Raw genomic sequence first — 16,984 nt, 5'->3', positions numbered from 1 at the left:
TTCCAGTCGGTCCACCTTGGCGTCCGATGGTCAATTGGTCCATACCACGTATTCTTCATATTAATGATTTCTTTCCTTCTTCTTTTTTTTCCTTTCCTTAATGATTTCTACTTAATTTGCTTTTCTCAATCATATTTATGGAAACAAATTTGGTAACTGTTGTTTCAAAATTTCGTATTTATTTTTTGTGATTTATATTGTTTACAATTTAAGGATATTTTATAATTAAGATGAAATTTTTTCTCAAAAAATTATGTATGTAATCTTCAATTTTATTTTTAAACAAAAATTGAAATTTTAAATTTGTTAAAATTATCCTCATATTACAAAAAGCATAAAATATATGTATCAAATATAGAATTTTGAAACCACAAAATATGTTGTCCGAGTAAAATATGAGGACTAAAAATGTTTTTTTTTCCCATTTATTAATAACCACTTTGCAAATCTATCATTTCTTAAATTTTAGCATGTGCAAAGTAAACTACCATTCTCTGTCTATAATCTATGGATGGATAGTCTATAATTGTCGACCAAAACAAATAGATATAATGTAATTGATGATATGTACTTTGGTCCAGCTATATAATCGATAAATACTCGATAATTGTTGATAATTTCCAATAAACTGTTGATAACTATCAAGAAAAAACAAAATCAATTAAAAAAAATTAAGATTAACTAGCTAATAAAAATAGTGAGATCCAATAATTTTTTAGTTTGGCTACTAATTTGAGATCCAATAACTAGGTCACAAATTTCATTTTCCAACTTGGCCGTTTTATTTAGACTTTTCAGTTTCATTTGTTTATCTTCGGGCCTTTATCTGATTTGGTTTTTAATTGTTTTTTTGTTTTTTTTTTTGCCACTTTAATTTTTTATATTTAAATATGATGTAGGTGTAGCCGTGTAGCCGTGTAGCCGTGTAGGTTTAGGGTACCCAATTATTGGGCGTTCATCAAATTCTCTACTTTATATTAGTGATGGAAAGTCCAAGAAATCCAAAAGTAGAGAGAGTGAAATAAGAGGACCATAGGCTAATTATTATGTATGGGCTACCATGGGCTGTAGCCCAGATAGCTTTTGTGTAAAAAAGATCCTACTATGTATGTTATAGCCCAATACGTATAGCCCACCCCACTAAGAATGAGAGCCCAATCTTTTTTGTTTAGCCCAATTTTTAGGTCTTTTAACTCCAAATTTTATTTAATCTTAAACTCTTTGAAATTAGTATTGCACTAAGGAATTAAATTTCAGATTTCGAGAAAATTTCGATGAAACTTTTGAAAATTTTTAAATTTCGACAAAAATTAGGCAAAAACGACGAAAATTGCTATCAAAATACATAAATTTTTAATGAAACTTTATCATATGTTTATTTAACATATTATCTACTAAATTGTTAAAACATATTGAAGAAACCAAATTATACAGTAAGTTTCATGTAATATAAGGTGAATATAATGCGCGCTGAAGCAAATACTGTTAAATAAAATTAGTATAATAAATAAATAAAATTAGTATATTATTTATACTATATAATTTAATTATACACTAATACTCTATATACCCTAATACTCTATATACTCTATAATTTATACATTAAACTATATATACTCTATATTCTTTAGAATATTAGGTTTTAGGCCATTTAGGATATTTTTAATTATTTTTTTATATAGAAATGTATTAGAGTTTAGGGTTTAAAATAACTAAACGAAACCCCAAATTTTTTTTTTCTTTCCAATTGCCCAAAGCCCAACCCCCCAGGCCCCCTAGCTCCCTTTTTTTTTTTTTTTTCTTTCCTTAATTCCTTTTTTCCTGTGCCTCTCACTCAACCAAGCTTTGTCTTCACTGAGTGTAACAACCCAAATTTTGGCTTATGGTAATTTTGTTACTTAAATTTTTCAAACTTATTTTAAGGTTTGTTTAAAGGAATCGGAAATTTCCTTAAGTTTATTTTAACTAACTTAGACCTTTGGTTGAAGTTCTAGAGCATAGTTGTGTGGAAATGAATTTTAGAACAGGAAAATTCAAGAATTTAGCGATTATTTTTTTTTGGAATTAATTTATGAGAGTAGGATTTTTCATAATTTTTCTGAAAGCGATTTGACTATTTTGAGGTCATAGAAAATTAGTACACATCAATACAAGTCCGTAAGATTTTTCGGTGAATTATTTGGAGTCTCGAGCTATTTTTGGTGAATTTCTGAAGTTGGAGAAAATAGAAAATATGAATTAATTGCTGACACGGAAAATTTCGGTAAATTTCATCGAAATTTCAAAAATTTCGGTGAAAACTTCACAAAAAATTGTTGAATATATGTTTCGATTTCGAAACCCTAAAAAAAGAAATTTAATGCCTTGATTGAACCTAAAATTAATAGATCGAGCAGGTTTACTACGTGGTGTTGGTATAGGATATATGGTTGTTATATATTGTTGGTCTTTTGATTAACAAGTGAAGGATGAGACGAAAATAATGAAGAGTGTCTTGCGTGCATGGGTGATGTTTTTAGCCTCTTGGTTCTCTGCCGAGAGTTGTGTAGCTGATGATATTTTGATGGCCTTTAACCAAACATAGATTTTTTTTTTTTTTTTAACCAAACATAGTTGATTGCCCAATAAGTAGTGCAAGCTCGGCAAAGGCTTGCGGTATATCTTCGACCAGCTATAGTAAAGCTCTCGGCTGGCCATATTTACATGTCTTTTGGCTGGACATGTTTGCAACTCAAAAGTGACTCAGCTCATTTCTAGCTCGTTCACAGCTTATCTTCAGCTCATAGACAACTGTTCACAGACAAAAGTAACTCAGCTCATAGACAATTGTTCACCACTCAAGTACAAGTTATCTTAACCAAACATGTAGCTGCATCCAATTAAAAAACTTGGGGGCAAAACAATTGGACCACTATAAAAAAAAGCTCACAAGGCTATTTTCAGGATCTCTCCACACAAACAACCTTTCTAACAAACGACAAGTGAATTCAACCCAGCAACTTTTCTGCTCTCAAAAGCTCTCAATATTTTGATTTTCATAGTCTTTTAAAGCTCTCTTTATATTAATTTCCTTTTATGTTTTCGACAAATTTCTAACCCTTTCAATATTTTCTTCACTATTTTCATATGTGTTTTCCTTTGTCATCTCTGAATATCAATTTTAGATTAATGTCATCTTTCATTACTTTACAATCAAATCTTGTTGCTCTTTTATTTATTTTCTTGGTTGTTCTTATTCAGAGTCTTAATTAATCCTAGGCAAAAAAAGAATTTAAATAGGTTCCATGTTTATTTTCCTATCGCACAGTTGTTAGTTACAAGTTTGATATTTAATTTGGCGTATTACATTTTATTTTTTTATTTTTGCATCGATTATTATCTTTTTTTATTCGGCTATTCCAAGCCGAACAGTGGCACACCCGTATTCATGCCAAAGGTTGGAACCTTGCGTCACTTACGGCGAGGCGTGTTGTGGTCGATCTCGGCTGTGCATGTGGCTGAGACATTTTTTGGCCATAACAGAAAGTTAATTTTTTGATTGGGCATTCCAATTCTATATTTTTATAAAGTGTTTCAAACGATTTGAGTGGGTGAATTAGTTCAACGCAAGAGAAATACATAGAGGAGCCGCCGGCCTTGCTGGTGGAGGATCGATGGCTATTGCTGTCGCCCCACTTGGTGTTTTGGGGTTGATTTTCCTCATGTTCTCTCTTGATTAAATTGGGCTATTTGTCTTTAATTTGTTTTAGGCAATTCATAACCCAATTGTTTATTTCTAATTTTTCTTATTAGGCCTTAATTGTTTTAATTGATGCCAATACAAAACACCCAAGTTTTAATTTGATTAACCATGCATCGAAGCCACTGCTGGCAACATATATTTAAAGCTAACGTTGATGCTGCCGTCCTGCAGTCAGGATCCCCTGGGCACCAAGATTGCGTTTACAGTTAGTAGCAACGTGTGAAGCTCTTGCAGTGTTTTATGGTGTTCGTTTTGCTGCTGAGTTGGGACTGTCTCGGTGTATCATTGAGTCGGGTTCGCTTATTTGAGCAAGCAAATTGTCTGGCTAAAGACTACGTAATTGTGGAGGAAGCTTGCTCTTTTTTTCATTTGTTTCAATTTCTTGCTTTTCAGTTTATATATCATGTGTGTGACAAAAGAAATTTAAAAAATTAACCTAACTTTAAGTCAAGTAAAGACTTTTAACCTTTTAAAAAAAAATTTAAAACTTCATTGAATAATAGTCCAACCCTTCACAATTGCACAAAATTTTGCAATAATTAAACTTGCAAAGTTACAATCGGCGAGACTTGCAATAAAGAAATGTATCGTGAATCATGATTCATTAAGTTTATTATTCATATAAATTTCACAAAAATACATCGATTGAAACATTCAAAATTCACCAACTTATATATTCATGATTAATTAAAATGTGAAGTGAAAAAAAATTACACTTAATATTAATAAGCCTATAAACAACTAATCTATTAAATAAAATACAAACAAAAATGTCCTAAAAGATAGGAACAACTAACAACATTATTTTAAAAAAATTTATATACAGAATAAAAAAGACAATTTGTATACTTAGAATGCGTGTGAAAGATCGAAGCTAGTATATGTATACATAACACAACTATTAGATGATAATTTATTTTTCCCCGATGAAAAACAATTATAACATTGATTTAATTAATTAAACCAATATTATAATTGTACTTGTAGGGGGAAGTCGTTGACAGTTGCATTATCCGTTAGGGGATTGCTCTACTGACAAGTCCTCTTGGTCGACTTCATCTTGACAGACTCATCGCCTCTCACATGATGTGCTTGACTCAATTTCTTATTGCAGTCTTCGGTCAGGTCCAGATAATACACCTTTCCCTTCCTAGTACCACATCCAATCATGGCCCTGGTGAGAAGATCCTGAAAAAGACAATACAATGGCCAAAAACACACAGTACAATTAAGAGAATCAATGATTTGAGGAACAGACAACAAATCATAGTCGAGTGAAGGGACAACCAAGACGTGGTCTAGACTTAATGATTATGTAAGAGATATGGACCCTTCTCCCAGAACTGGGGAGGTAGTTCCACTGGCACTAGTAACATGTATGAGCTTTTTTGTAGTAGTGAAAGGATCTCCTAGTAGAAAAAGGTCCAATAAGAAAATATAATCTGAATTTTCCTTTGAATAGTACCTTTAGACATTTTTCATTTGCACATTATGCACAAAAGTTACCAAATGGGGAGTGTCAAGATAGGAAATGGCTAGTGTACTCAAAGCATTTGGACAAAGTATATTGTTTTTGTTGCAAGTTGTTAATTTAAATTAGTGAATAACAAATTTTTTTGGCAAATGAAGGATATAGAAATTGGAAACATCTTAGTGAGAGACTTAAACAATATGAGAATAATATTGAGCATATCACTAACATGAATACTTGGAATGAAATGCGAATCAAATTAGACAAAAATGAAACAATTGATAAAGAAATACAGAAGCAAATTAAAGAAGAGAAAGAACGATGGAAACAAATTTTAGTAAGAATAATTGCTGCTGTGAAATGTCTTGCTAAACATAATTAATCTGGCTTTTTGTGGAACCAATGAGAAACTATACCAAGGTAATAATGGTAATTTTTTGGGTTTGATTGAAATGATTGTAGAGTTTGATTTAATAATGAAAGATCATATTCAACGCATTTTGAATAATGAGATTCATTATCACTATCTTGGTCATAAAATTCAAAATGAGTTGATTGCTGTGTTAATTAGCCTCTAATACCAAAAGTGTACACATTAAAAAAAGCAAAAATGCAAAATATTTTTCAGTGATTCTTGATTGTATTCCAGATGTAAGCCACCAAGAACAAATGACTTTATTAATATGGTGCGTAGACATGTCAAGTAGTCCAATAAAAGTTGAAGAGTACTTTTTAGAGTTTTTAAACGTGGATGATACATTTGGATTGGGTTGTTTAATGAATTGCAAGCTGTACTTAAATCTCTTGATCTTGATATTGATGATGTGAGGGTACAATGTTATGTTAATGGGTCTAATATGAAAGGAAAACACCAAGGGTTTAAAAAGAGATTAATTGAAATAAATCCTAGAGTGTTCTATATGCCATGTGCTTGTCATAGTCTTAACCTAATTCTTAGTGATATGGCACACTCTTGTGTTAAAAAGTTTCTTTTTTTGGAGTAGTTCAACGTATATATTCCTGCTTGTTTTCTAGCACTACTAAAAGAAGGAGAATTTTACAAGATACATGGCTTAACTCTAAAGACATTGTCCACAACCTGTTGGGAAAGTCGAATTAATAGTGTTAAAGCCATAAGATATCAAGCTCCCCAAATAAGAGAAGCTTTGTTGGAATTACATGAATCTAGTGATGATGCCAAGACAAAGAGTGAAGCTGAAAGTTTAGCAAATAATCTTGAAAGTTTTGAGTTTTTATTAAGTATGACTATTTGACATGATATTTTATTTAGCATTAACATGGTTAGTAAAAAGTTGCAATCAAAAGATATGTGTATTGATGCTGCCATAGAACAATTGAATGGGCTGATTTGTTTTTTTTTTTTTTTTTTTGAAAAATATAGGGAGAATGGGTTTATATCTGCCATAATTTATGTCAAAAGCATTGCCTCTGATATGGGAATTGATCCTGTATTTCCTAAAAAACGTCAAATTCGTAGAAAAAAACAATTTGATGAGAATAACAATGATGAGGCAACACAAACGGAAGAAGAATCTTTTAGAGTTAACTACTTTATTGTTGTTGTGGATATTGCAATTAATTCATTGAAGAGTAGATTTGACCAATTGAAAACATATGACAGTATTTTTGGGTTCTTGTTTGATTCAAAAAGGTTAACTTCTTTAGATGATGATAAATTGAAAAAAAATTCTGTTAATCTTGAGGCTGCTCTCAAACATGGTGAGTTGTCTGATATTGATTCAAATGATTTATTCTCTAAATTGAAAGTGTTACAAGTGGCTTTGCCAGCTGAAAAAAAGTCAGCCATTGAAATTCTAGAGTTTGTAAAAGCTGCAGATTGTTATCAAAATGTATCAATTGCTTATATAATTTTATTGACTTTTCCTGTGACTATAGCATCTGCAAAAAGAAGCTTTTCAAGATTAAAATTGTTAAAATCTTACTTGAGATCATCTATGTCACAGGAAAGATTAAATGGATTGGCAATCTAAAGGATATGTTGAAAAATCTTGAAGTTGAAAAAGTTATTGATGACTTTGCTTCTAAACATGCTAGAAGAAGGCATTTTTGTTGAATTTTTGGTACTCATTACCTTGTTGTATTGTTTTGTAGCTGTTTTTTTGACATGGGTTCTTACATTGGTAAAACATTCGGAGATGATTGATGAGGTATGCTGTTTGACAAGTCTAAAGGCCCCTAAATTTTTTTTACTTTTTGTTCAAAACTTGTATGTCCAAAGAGGCAAAGACCCGACAACTTTAATTGTTTTTTGTTCAAGATTATACAAACTGTGATATTGTTTTATATATAATGAAAATCGGTCTACAAAATTTTATAATTTTTTCCTTTGTAAAATTAAAATTATATACAGAAGGGCCCATTTCAAATTTTCGCCCCAAGCCTACCAAAAGTCAAGGCCAGCCCTAGTTGGCAAAGTAGCCGAGGTGTGTTTTGATGGCCGGGTCCTATCGGACGGCGAAGAAGGGAGGGGGGCAGAATGGAGGATGGAGATTGGAGGAGAGGAGGAGGGTTTGGAGGGAGAGAGCTTGGGAAGTAAGGTCTTGCAGGGTTTGGTGGAATGGTTGTTGACATGGGGATTTGGAGGAGTGGCAATGAAGGAAGAAGAAGAAGAATAGCCATGGATTTCGCTGTGTAGCTGTGTAGAGAGATAGAGAGGATGTTGATAGCTGGGTAGCTGTGTGATATATGGAGATCACAAATGAGGAGGATATTCATGTGGGTGGGAGAAAGGGAAGGGCATTTTTGTTTGAAAATGGGCCAAAGAGCTATAAATGATAAAAATGGGTGGGAAGGGTTAGAAAAGATATTATTGTATTAAAAAGAGATATTTAATGAAATTTCCCTTTTGTTTTTCGTAGTTTTGAACTCCTTCTTTTTGAACTCTAAATTATTATGAGTCTTGTATTTGTTCAAGGTTACCATTTAATGACTGTAACCTTGGGGTTGGTTTTCTATAAAAGTATTTTCTTTTATATTTTTGCTGTGTATTTAATTATTTTAATCCCACCTATTTTACTAATTAACCTATTTTGAGAATATTTGGAGTTATAATTACTTGTGGTACGGGAGTTATATATAATTGTGGGTGTTATCAAGGTGTTATATACCTAAGTTTTAGGGCGTGACATGCTTTCTATATAAAGTGCATATAAAATTGTCATCAATAGCTTCTTACAGATCAACTGACATGTATGTGGATGACTTGCATGTGGATGCGAGAATTTCTACTACAAAAAAAAAAATTAAACTATTTGAACAATTATAAATTTTTAATTGACTATGCAATATATCATCGTATCATCTCTCTAATAGAAGTATATAACCCACCCATGTGGGTCTCACCTCTTCTCTAATAGAAGTTTAACACACTTCTATTAGACTTAGTACACCACATGATCGGTTAAATTGGTTCAAATAAAATTACACTACATAAAAATTGTTTCTCTTTTGTTTTGTGTTGTTTTTCTTTTAACTACTATGCATCAGTTTTCTACCGTAAGCATCATTACTCTAGCATGGGTCCCTTTTGTAAAAATAAAAAATTAGAATACATGCATTCTTGCGAGTCTCCCACTTTAGAATAAATATGTATTTTAATTTTCTGGGTGTTACATTTCATGAACTTGCTGACTTATTTTATTAGTTTATTTATTTTTTTTTGTATGAATATTTGGAGTTATAATTACTTGTGGTACGGGAGTTATATATAATTGTGGGTGTTATCAAGGTGTTATATACCTAAGTTTTAGGGCGTGACATGCTTTCTATATAAAGTGCATATAAAATTGTCATCAATAGCTTCTTACAGATCAACTGACATGTATGTGGATGACTTGCATGTGGATGCGAGAATTTCTATTACAAAAAAATAAATTAAACTATTTGAACAATTATAAATTTTTAATTGACTATGCAATATATCATCGTATCATCTCTCTAATAGAAGTATATAACCCACCCATGTGGGTCTCACCTCTTCTCTAATAGAAGTTTAACACACTTATATTAGACTTAGTACACCACATGATCGGTTAAATTGGTTCAAATAAAATTACACTACATAAAAATTGTTTCTCTTTTGTTTTGTGTTGTTTTTCTTTTAACTACTATGCATCAGTTTTCTACCGTAAGCATCATTACTCTAGCATGGGTCCCTTTTGTAAAAATAAAAAATTAGAATACATGCATTCTTGCGAGTCTCCCACTTTAGAATAAATATGTATTTTAATTTTCTGGGTGTTACATTTCATGAACTTGCTGACTTATTTTATTAGTTTATTTATTTTTTTGTATGTGTCTGTGACAACAGTACACCTGAGATGTTGAAGAAGACTTATGAATGTACCATCAAGATGATCTTAAGATATTGTAGTATTGGACAACAATGAAACCCAAATGAAAAAGTTGCATTGTAATGGAAGTCCCACTAAGAAAATTAATTACACAAGAAGATGAGTGCTCCTCTCACACATTTTTTTATAATCGGATGCCCTGGCTGGAGCAAGGATTTTATTTTCTCTCTAATAAGCACATCAGATTTCCTTGGGCCAGGAAATAATTTTCCTTCTCTGTACTTACCAAACATAGATATGAAATTGATTTCTCATTCCCATATCTCCAAAACTTGAACTAATGACAAAGAAATTCGGTTCCTCACATAAAATGAAGAAAAACCTTAGTTTTTGTGGCCGTCTCACAAATTACATCTCTAATTTACTAAAAGGGATGTTTGGTTGACTATATATATGAAGCTGTATACCCAATGAGGATTAAGGTTGTTATAAAATGACAATTAGAGATGACAAAATTTTTAAATGCAAAAATATTTGGTAGTGGTGAGAAAGAGAAGATAAAGATTGTAAATATCTTGATTAACTTCTGAAACTACAAATCACTTGCCAAACTTGGAAAATGAGTGCGCCACGACAAAATTTGACTCCCTTGTGGGGCGCATGATTTAACCTCTACTGATGTAATTGTCATTCAATAATAACATGAACAAGAAAAAGCCACTTTGAATGTTTTTGTTTAAAAATAAAATTGGACTGTAATTTTGTTTTTATTTTTTATTTTTTTAATTGTTTACAATGGGATTTGAATATAAGATTTATCAGTCTCTCATCAGGAAAATTTTAACTAAAAGACTCCAATTATACCCTAAATCTCTATTCATGATATAAATTTCACTTTGTGTCAACTGAGGACTGAAATTTTCATTTTTGTCAATTAAGGTCCTTGTTTTTCTCAGTTTTCATCTCAACTTTGGCCCGACGTTAGACCCATTAAATCTTCACCAAACTCAAAAAAATTATACTGGGTTTAAAGATATGCATCTCCTCTTTACAACCATATAAAGATCACTCAAATCAGACCTCTACAACGTCTGATAATCGACCCGAAACTATCCAATTTTTCAGATATTTTTCCAGAGATCCTATTGAATAGCTTCGGGGTACCCTACTTAGATGTCTGATTTGAATGATCTTTATGTGGTTATAAAGAGAAGATGTATAGCTTTAAACCCAGTATAAGTTTGTTGAATTTGGTAGAGGTTTGATAAATCCAATGTTGGGTCAAAGTTGTGATAAAAACTGAAAAAAAAAAAAAAAAAAAGTCTTTAATTAACATAAAATGAAAGTTTTAGTGCTCAGTTGACACAAAGTGGCTTAGAATGAATTAGTTTAACATGAGTCCAAAACAATATGGCCACAAAATAAGTTGGGCCGCTATGAGCATGATCTAAATAAATGGATTGAGTTGAATTTTATGACATATCAAGCACAACAAAATCCGAGTTCAAAACATGTGTGACACAAGTACGACACAAAATAGAGACCCAATTAGATATTAACATCGTCAGTGGCAAAAGAAGAAAACGAAACGTTGGCGGCCAATAAATGTCCAAAGAAGAGCACATATTTTTTTTTTTTTGTTCAAAAAAGAGCACATACTTTTTAAATTGAGCTTTATAGTCAGTTTTTTTTACCAGTAGATTTATTTAATATGAGAGCGCTAATTAAATACTAACACGTTAGTAGCTAGGTTAATAACAAGTTAATTATTCTTTCGGAATCGATCTCCACACAATATAATTAAACTTTTCATTATTTAGGTCACATAAAAATTGTTCTTACTGAAAATCAATTAAACAAAAATAATATATTTTGTTTGATTTTAGAATTTTCTAAACTCACAAAATTTATCCCGCCCGTGTTTAAATTTGATCATTTTTTAGATCTTTTCTCAAAATTTTACATTTCTCAGTTCTTATCGACCCCTTTTTGACTTTGATGGATCATGCATGCCTATAAATACCTATATATATTGCCTCTAGCTCCACAGAAATCAATAGCTACTACTCCTATAGCAGTCACATAATTCAATACCATAGATTTACTCCTTCAATTCTTAATCAATGGTGGGTTTTGCAGGCCGTTCTAATGCCTCTCAAAAACTACGTTTATTGTTGTCAATGTTGGTTGCCTTTGTTACCACATCGGTACTGCAAGTGCAAGGGCAAGGCACAAGAGTAGGGTTCTATTCATATACATGTCCTCGGGCTGAATCCATAGTCAGGTCTACAGTTGCTGCTCATTTCCAAGCTGATCCTACTATTGCTCCTGGCTTGCTGAATATGCACTTCCACGATTGCTTTATCCGTGGCTGCGACGCTTCCATCCTCATTGACGGTGATGACACTGAGAAAGCCGCCTTCAATTTGACAGGATATGAAGTTATTGACGATGCTAAGGCTAAGCTTGAGAAGGCATGCCGAGGGATTGTCTCTTGCGCTGATATTCTTGCACTAGCTGCACGGGATGCCGTGGTTCTGGTAAATATATTATGTTGTTAGACTGTGAGTCAATAGCACTATAAATTAAACCAAAAATCAACTTAAATAATTTTCTAAATTTACAATCATGTAATATATATATATATAGTATTTTAAATTATTCGGTAAAAAGAACATTTTTTGTATAAGATCAGGGTAAGGGATTTGATAATCACCATATATAAATGCATGCAATTGTGTTATTTCTTATCAAAATTAGTTGATTCGATCATGTACATATGTACATATATTATGTAGGCCAATGGAGCAAGTTGGGCAGTGCCTACAGGACGCTTGGATGGGATTGTTTCATTGGCATCAGACGCAGAAAATTTTCCAGACGTTACTGAATCAATTGATGAGCTAAAGCAAATGTTTGCGGACAAGGGACTCAGTACTCTAGATTTGGTTACCCTTGTTGGTAAGCTACTTAAACTAGTGTTGTATACTTGTACACACACGTTTTTTTGTGTGGTCATGTTGCATACACATGTTAATTAACATTGTTCATCATATGATCCCATGCACTCATATTTGAACCAAATCATAGAATGGCATGGTGTGGTCACTGACGATATATATATATATATATATAATTCTTTGGAGGTCACCCCTGTAAAAGTTGGGCAGGTTACCAGATTATTAGTGGGTCCCCACGCAGCAACACGTCAGGACATGTCCTAAGACTCTGAGAGTTGAAGCCAATCAATATTAAAATGAGATCGATCTTGGATCTTTCATGCATATTGATATGGTTTTATTTTTTCATCGGTAGATAATCACAAAAATCATCATAATATAGAAGGGGTCTACAAAATTTAGAGGTCCTAAACATTTGGGAGGCAGTTGCCTCATTTGTCTATTCTTAAGGCATGTTTACTAAACAATCAGAATATGCAAGAATCAGAATCAGTAATTAATTAATTCTCATTAACGTGTTTACCAACTATTAGGAATTGGAATGAAATAGCAATTCCCATGAATGAGAATTCTCATTAACTATTAGTAAACATAGGAATGAGAATATAAATGATTCTCAAATGTTAGTAAATACATGAATGTGAATCATTTCCATTCCTGATTAGTAAACATGCCCTTAAAGCCAATCTTACAACACATGCAATTTGTGGATTGCTCCAAATATTTTTTTTTTCTAAAAATAGGAAAATTATTCATAATTGTGAATAAAACTATTTTTACGTTCAATATCTACTGATCTAGCTAATTAATATGACTTGATCTCTCTCACAGTAGTATGATGCATGCTGGAGCTACCTATATATATACAAGTAGTTGTCAGTTCTCACTATATATATACAAATACAATTACTCCACCTTTGTCGTTAGTTAATTCTCTTAACCATATATACATAAATTTGTTTGTGCCATACTAGGAGCACATACCATAGGAACTTCAGCTTGCCAGTGGTTCACCTACAGACTATTCAATTACACCACTTCAACTGGTGCCGCCCCTGAGATCGACCCAACGTTTTCTCCTCAACTACAAGCTCTCTGCCCATATAATAACGATAGTACAACTACAAAGCTAGTTGGATTAGACACAGGTAGTAGGGACAAGTTTGATGCATCTTTCTTTGCAAATTTGAGAAATGGCAGAGGAATTCTTGAGTCTGATCAGATGCTTTGGACTGATAATACAACCAAACCATTTGTGCAACGCTTTCTGCACGGTAATTATGGCCCTCCTCGGTCGAACTTCAATAAGATGTTTGGGATATCCATGGTGAAGATGAGTAACATTGGTGTGAAATTTGGGTCGACTAATGGTCAAATTCGTAAAGTATGTTCTGCAATAAATTGATCACGTAATTACTTCCATAATAAAGTTGCAGACCAAGGACCAGTTTTGTATTACTGTAACTTCAAAAATAATCGCTTTCAGTTATACAGTAAGCTAAGCGTTTGATAAACTGTGTTCTTAAAAGTGTTGTGACTTGTGAGTATAAAAAGTAGTGTATAAGTGTTTGGTAAATTTTAGTGTTGAAATGCTGGGGCAATGTATAATGATTAAAATGGACATATATTGAATAATTCCGATAAGCTTTTTGAATATGTGAATTTGATATGTGAATATTGAATATGTTTGGATATGTGAATTTGATCTTTGTATTGTTAATTCCAATAAGCTTTTTGTTTATGCATTAATAAGAGATAAGTGGTAAGAAAGCAACACTGATCAAATTGAAGGACCATACCAATGATAAGGGGCAAGAAAGGTTCGATTTGGCTGTAGAGCGTAAAATTGATTGAAATTAGTACTTCGCCTACATCTCTACTATCTTTGCCCCAAGCTCAACGCTCGTCTTTGCCTGCATCTCTATAATATATTGAAAAAAAATTTCGTCCGCACTTTTTCTTTTTATGAATTTCAGGCACCGGCGTTGGTTTTTTTTTTTTTTTTTTAATTATTATTATAGCAGGCGAAAGTTAAAATGCTCCATGCTGCTTCCTCCGTTCTATTTTACCATATTTTCCAATGGATTCACCCCAATATATAGGACATAGACTGATTTTTAGATGCTTAATTTATATTAGGTTTTAACTATGAGAGCCAAATTCTCAGTTAATACTTAACATAAAAGCTGAAAAACCAAATTTGACTGCTTAGAACTTCAAAAAGTTTTACTGTCGGGCACTCGATTCCAGGAATCTGCAAAAAAAAAAAAAAATCCAGTTATCTGTTGTAAAGAAGGATTATAAATATATATTATATTTTTTGCATGATAATTATCTTTGGAAAAGGTTTAGCAAAATGACTTCAAATAGACCTTTATTTTCAATTGAAGATTTTGTTTTCATTTTACTTCAATTAATTAACGATTTGTTTCAATCAAAGGCATTCTGTCAAATCTGTCAAAATTTCCGTCAAATTTTTTTTTTTAATTAAAGAAAAAAATTGATTTGGGGGGAAAAATGAAAATTTTGTGAAATATTTTTTGATGTGGAGTATAGTGGTATAGAGAGAAGATAGTACGGTATAGAAATCACTAAAAATTAAATCCCAAAAGAAACAGAAAAACATAAGCTGAAAATCCAACTGTTCTAAATTTCCAATAATGGGAGTCCAATCAATGAGGAGGTTGGTGATTTAGGTGAAAATGACAATGATATGAATGTCTATATATTGTACTGAAAATTTAGGCAATGAAACAGAACAACAAACTCCTCTTTTGGACATTTATGATCCAAGAAATTGGGATAACCTTGATAACAAAATTAACAAAGGATCTCTTAGTAGAAAAAGGTCCAATAAGAGAATATAATATGAATTTTCCATTGGATCGTACCTTTAGACAATTTTCATTTGCACATTATGCACGAAAGTTACCAAATGGGGTTATGTCAAGATAGGAAATGGCTAGTGTACTCAAAGCATTTGGAAAAAGTATATTGTTTTTGTTGCAAGTTGTTTAAATCAGTGAACAACAAAATTTTTTTGGCAAATGAAGGATATAGAGATTGGAAACATCTTAGTGAGAGGCTTAAACAACATGAGAATAGTATTGAGCATATCGATCACTAACATGAATACTTGGAATGAAATGCGAATCAGATAGGACAAGAATGAAACAATTAATAAAGAAATATAGAAGCAAATTAAAGAAGAGAAAGAACGATGGAAACAAGTTTTAGCAAGAATAATTGCTGATGTGAAATGTCTTGCTAAACATAATCTGGCTTTTTGTGGAACCAATGAGAAAATATACCAAGATAATAATAGTAATTTTTGGGTTTGATTGAAATGATTGCAGAGTTTGATTTAATAATGAAATATCATATTCGACGCATTTTGAATAATGAGATTCATTATCACTATCTTGGTCATAAAATTCAGATTGAGTTGACTGATGTGTTAGCCTCTAACATCAAAAGTGTACTTATAAAAAAAAATCAAAGATGCAAAATATTTTTCAGTGATTCTTGATTGTACTCCAGATGTGAGCCACCAAGAACAAATGACTTTATTAGTACGGTGTATAGACATGTCAAGTAGTCCAATAAAAGTTGAAAAGTACTTTTTAGAGTTTTTAAACATGGATGATACATCTGGATTGGGGCTGTTTAATGAATTGCAAGTTGTACTTAAATCTCTTGATCTTGATATTGATGCTGTGAGAGGACAAGGTTATGATAATGGGTCTAATATGAAAGGAAAACACCAAGGGGTTCAATATTCCATGTGCTTGTCATAGTCTTGATCCTAATATTAATTGAAATAAATCCTAGAGCGTTCTATATTTCATGTGCTTGTCATAGTCTTAACCTAACTCTTAGTGATATGGCATACTCTTGTGTTAAAGCTGTTTCTTGTTTTGGAGTAGTTCAACATATATATTCCTTGTTTTCTAGCTCTACTAAAAGATGAAAAATTTTATAAGCAAATATACATGCCTTAACTCTAAAGACATTGTCCACAACCCGTTGGGAAAGTCGAATTAATAGTGTTAAAGCCATAAGATATCAAGCTCCCAAAATAAGAGAAGCTTTGTTAGAATTACATGAATCTAGTGATGATACCAAGACAAAGAGTGAAGTTGAAAGTTTAGCAAATAATCTTGAAAGTTTTGAGTTTTTATTAAGTATGACTATTTGGCATGATATTTTGTTTAGCATTAACATGGTTAGTAAAAAGTTGCAATCAAAAGATATGTGAATTGATGCTGCCATAGAACAATTGAATGGGCTGATTTGTTTTTTTGAAAAATATAGTGAGAATGGGTTTATATATATTTGCCATAATTTCTGCCAAAAGTATTGCCTTTGATATGAGAATTAATCCTATATTTCCTAAAAAACGTCAAATTCGTAAAAAAAACAATTTGATAAAAATGACAATGATGAGGCAACACAAACAGAAGAAGAATCTTTTAGA

General features: G+C 31.9%; 2 protein-coding genes across 2 annotated transcripts; both read left to right on the top strand.

The window, feature by feature from the left end:
• Positions 1–6,541: 6,541 nt before the first annotated feature.
• LOC147277325 (uncharacterized) lies at positions 6,542–7,225 on the top strand. Its single transcript, XM_086255622.1, has one exon. It carries the CDS (start codon positions 6,542–6,544, stop codon positions 7,223–7,225), a length of 684 nt encoding a protein of 227 aa, XP_086111748.1.
• A 2,138-nt stretch (positions 7,226–9,363) lies between these two features.
• On the top strand, positions 9,364–13,912 carry LOC147277324 (cationic peroxidase 2-like). The gene is made up of 4 exons (XM_086253695.1): positions 9,364–9,401; positions 11,730–12,087; positions 12,346–12,508; positions 13,482–13,912. The coding sequence occupies exons 1-4, from the start codon at positions 9,364–9,366 to the stop codon at positions 13,910–13,912; spliced, it is 990 nt and encodes a 329-aa protein (XP_086109821.1).
• The last annotated feature ends 3,072 nt before the right edge of the window (positions 13,913–16,984 follow it).

This window comes from Dryas octopetala, chromosome 8 (genome assembly GCF_963921425.1).
Source record: "Dryas octopetala chromosome 8, drDryOcto1.1, whole genome shotgun sequence".
Lineage (NCBI taxonomy): Eukaryota > Viridiplantae > Streptophyta > Magnoliopsida > Rosales > Rosaceae > Dryas > Dryas octopetala.
The sequence above is the reverse complement of the archived record's forward strand: the minus strand, read 5'-3'. Positions and strand labels throughout refer to the sequence as shown.

Coding starts and splice junctions, on each gene's coding strand:
- LOC147277325 (XM_086255622.1), top strand. CDS start 6,542: ATGTGTATTGATGCTGCCATAGAACAATTGAATGGGCTGATTTGTTTT.
- LOC147277324 (XM_086253695.1), top strand. CDS start 9,364: ATGCATCAGTTTTCTACCGTAAGCATCATTACTCTAGC. Junction 9,402..11,729: donor GTAAGCATCATTACTCTAGC/ATGGGTCCCTTT, acceptor ATTGTTGTCAAT/GTTGGTTGCCTTTGTTACCA. Junction 12,088..12,345: donor CACGGGATGCCGTGGTTCTG/GTAAATATATTA, acceptor TATATTATGTAG/GCCAATGGAGCAAGTTGGGC.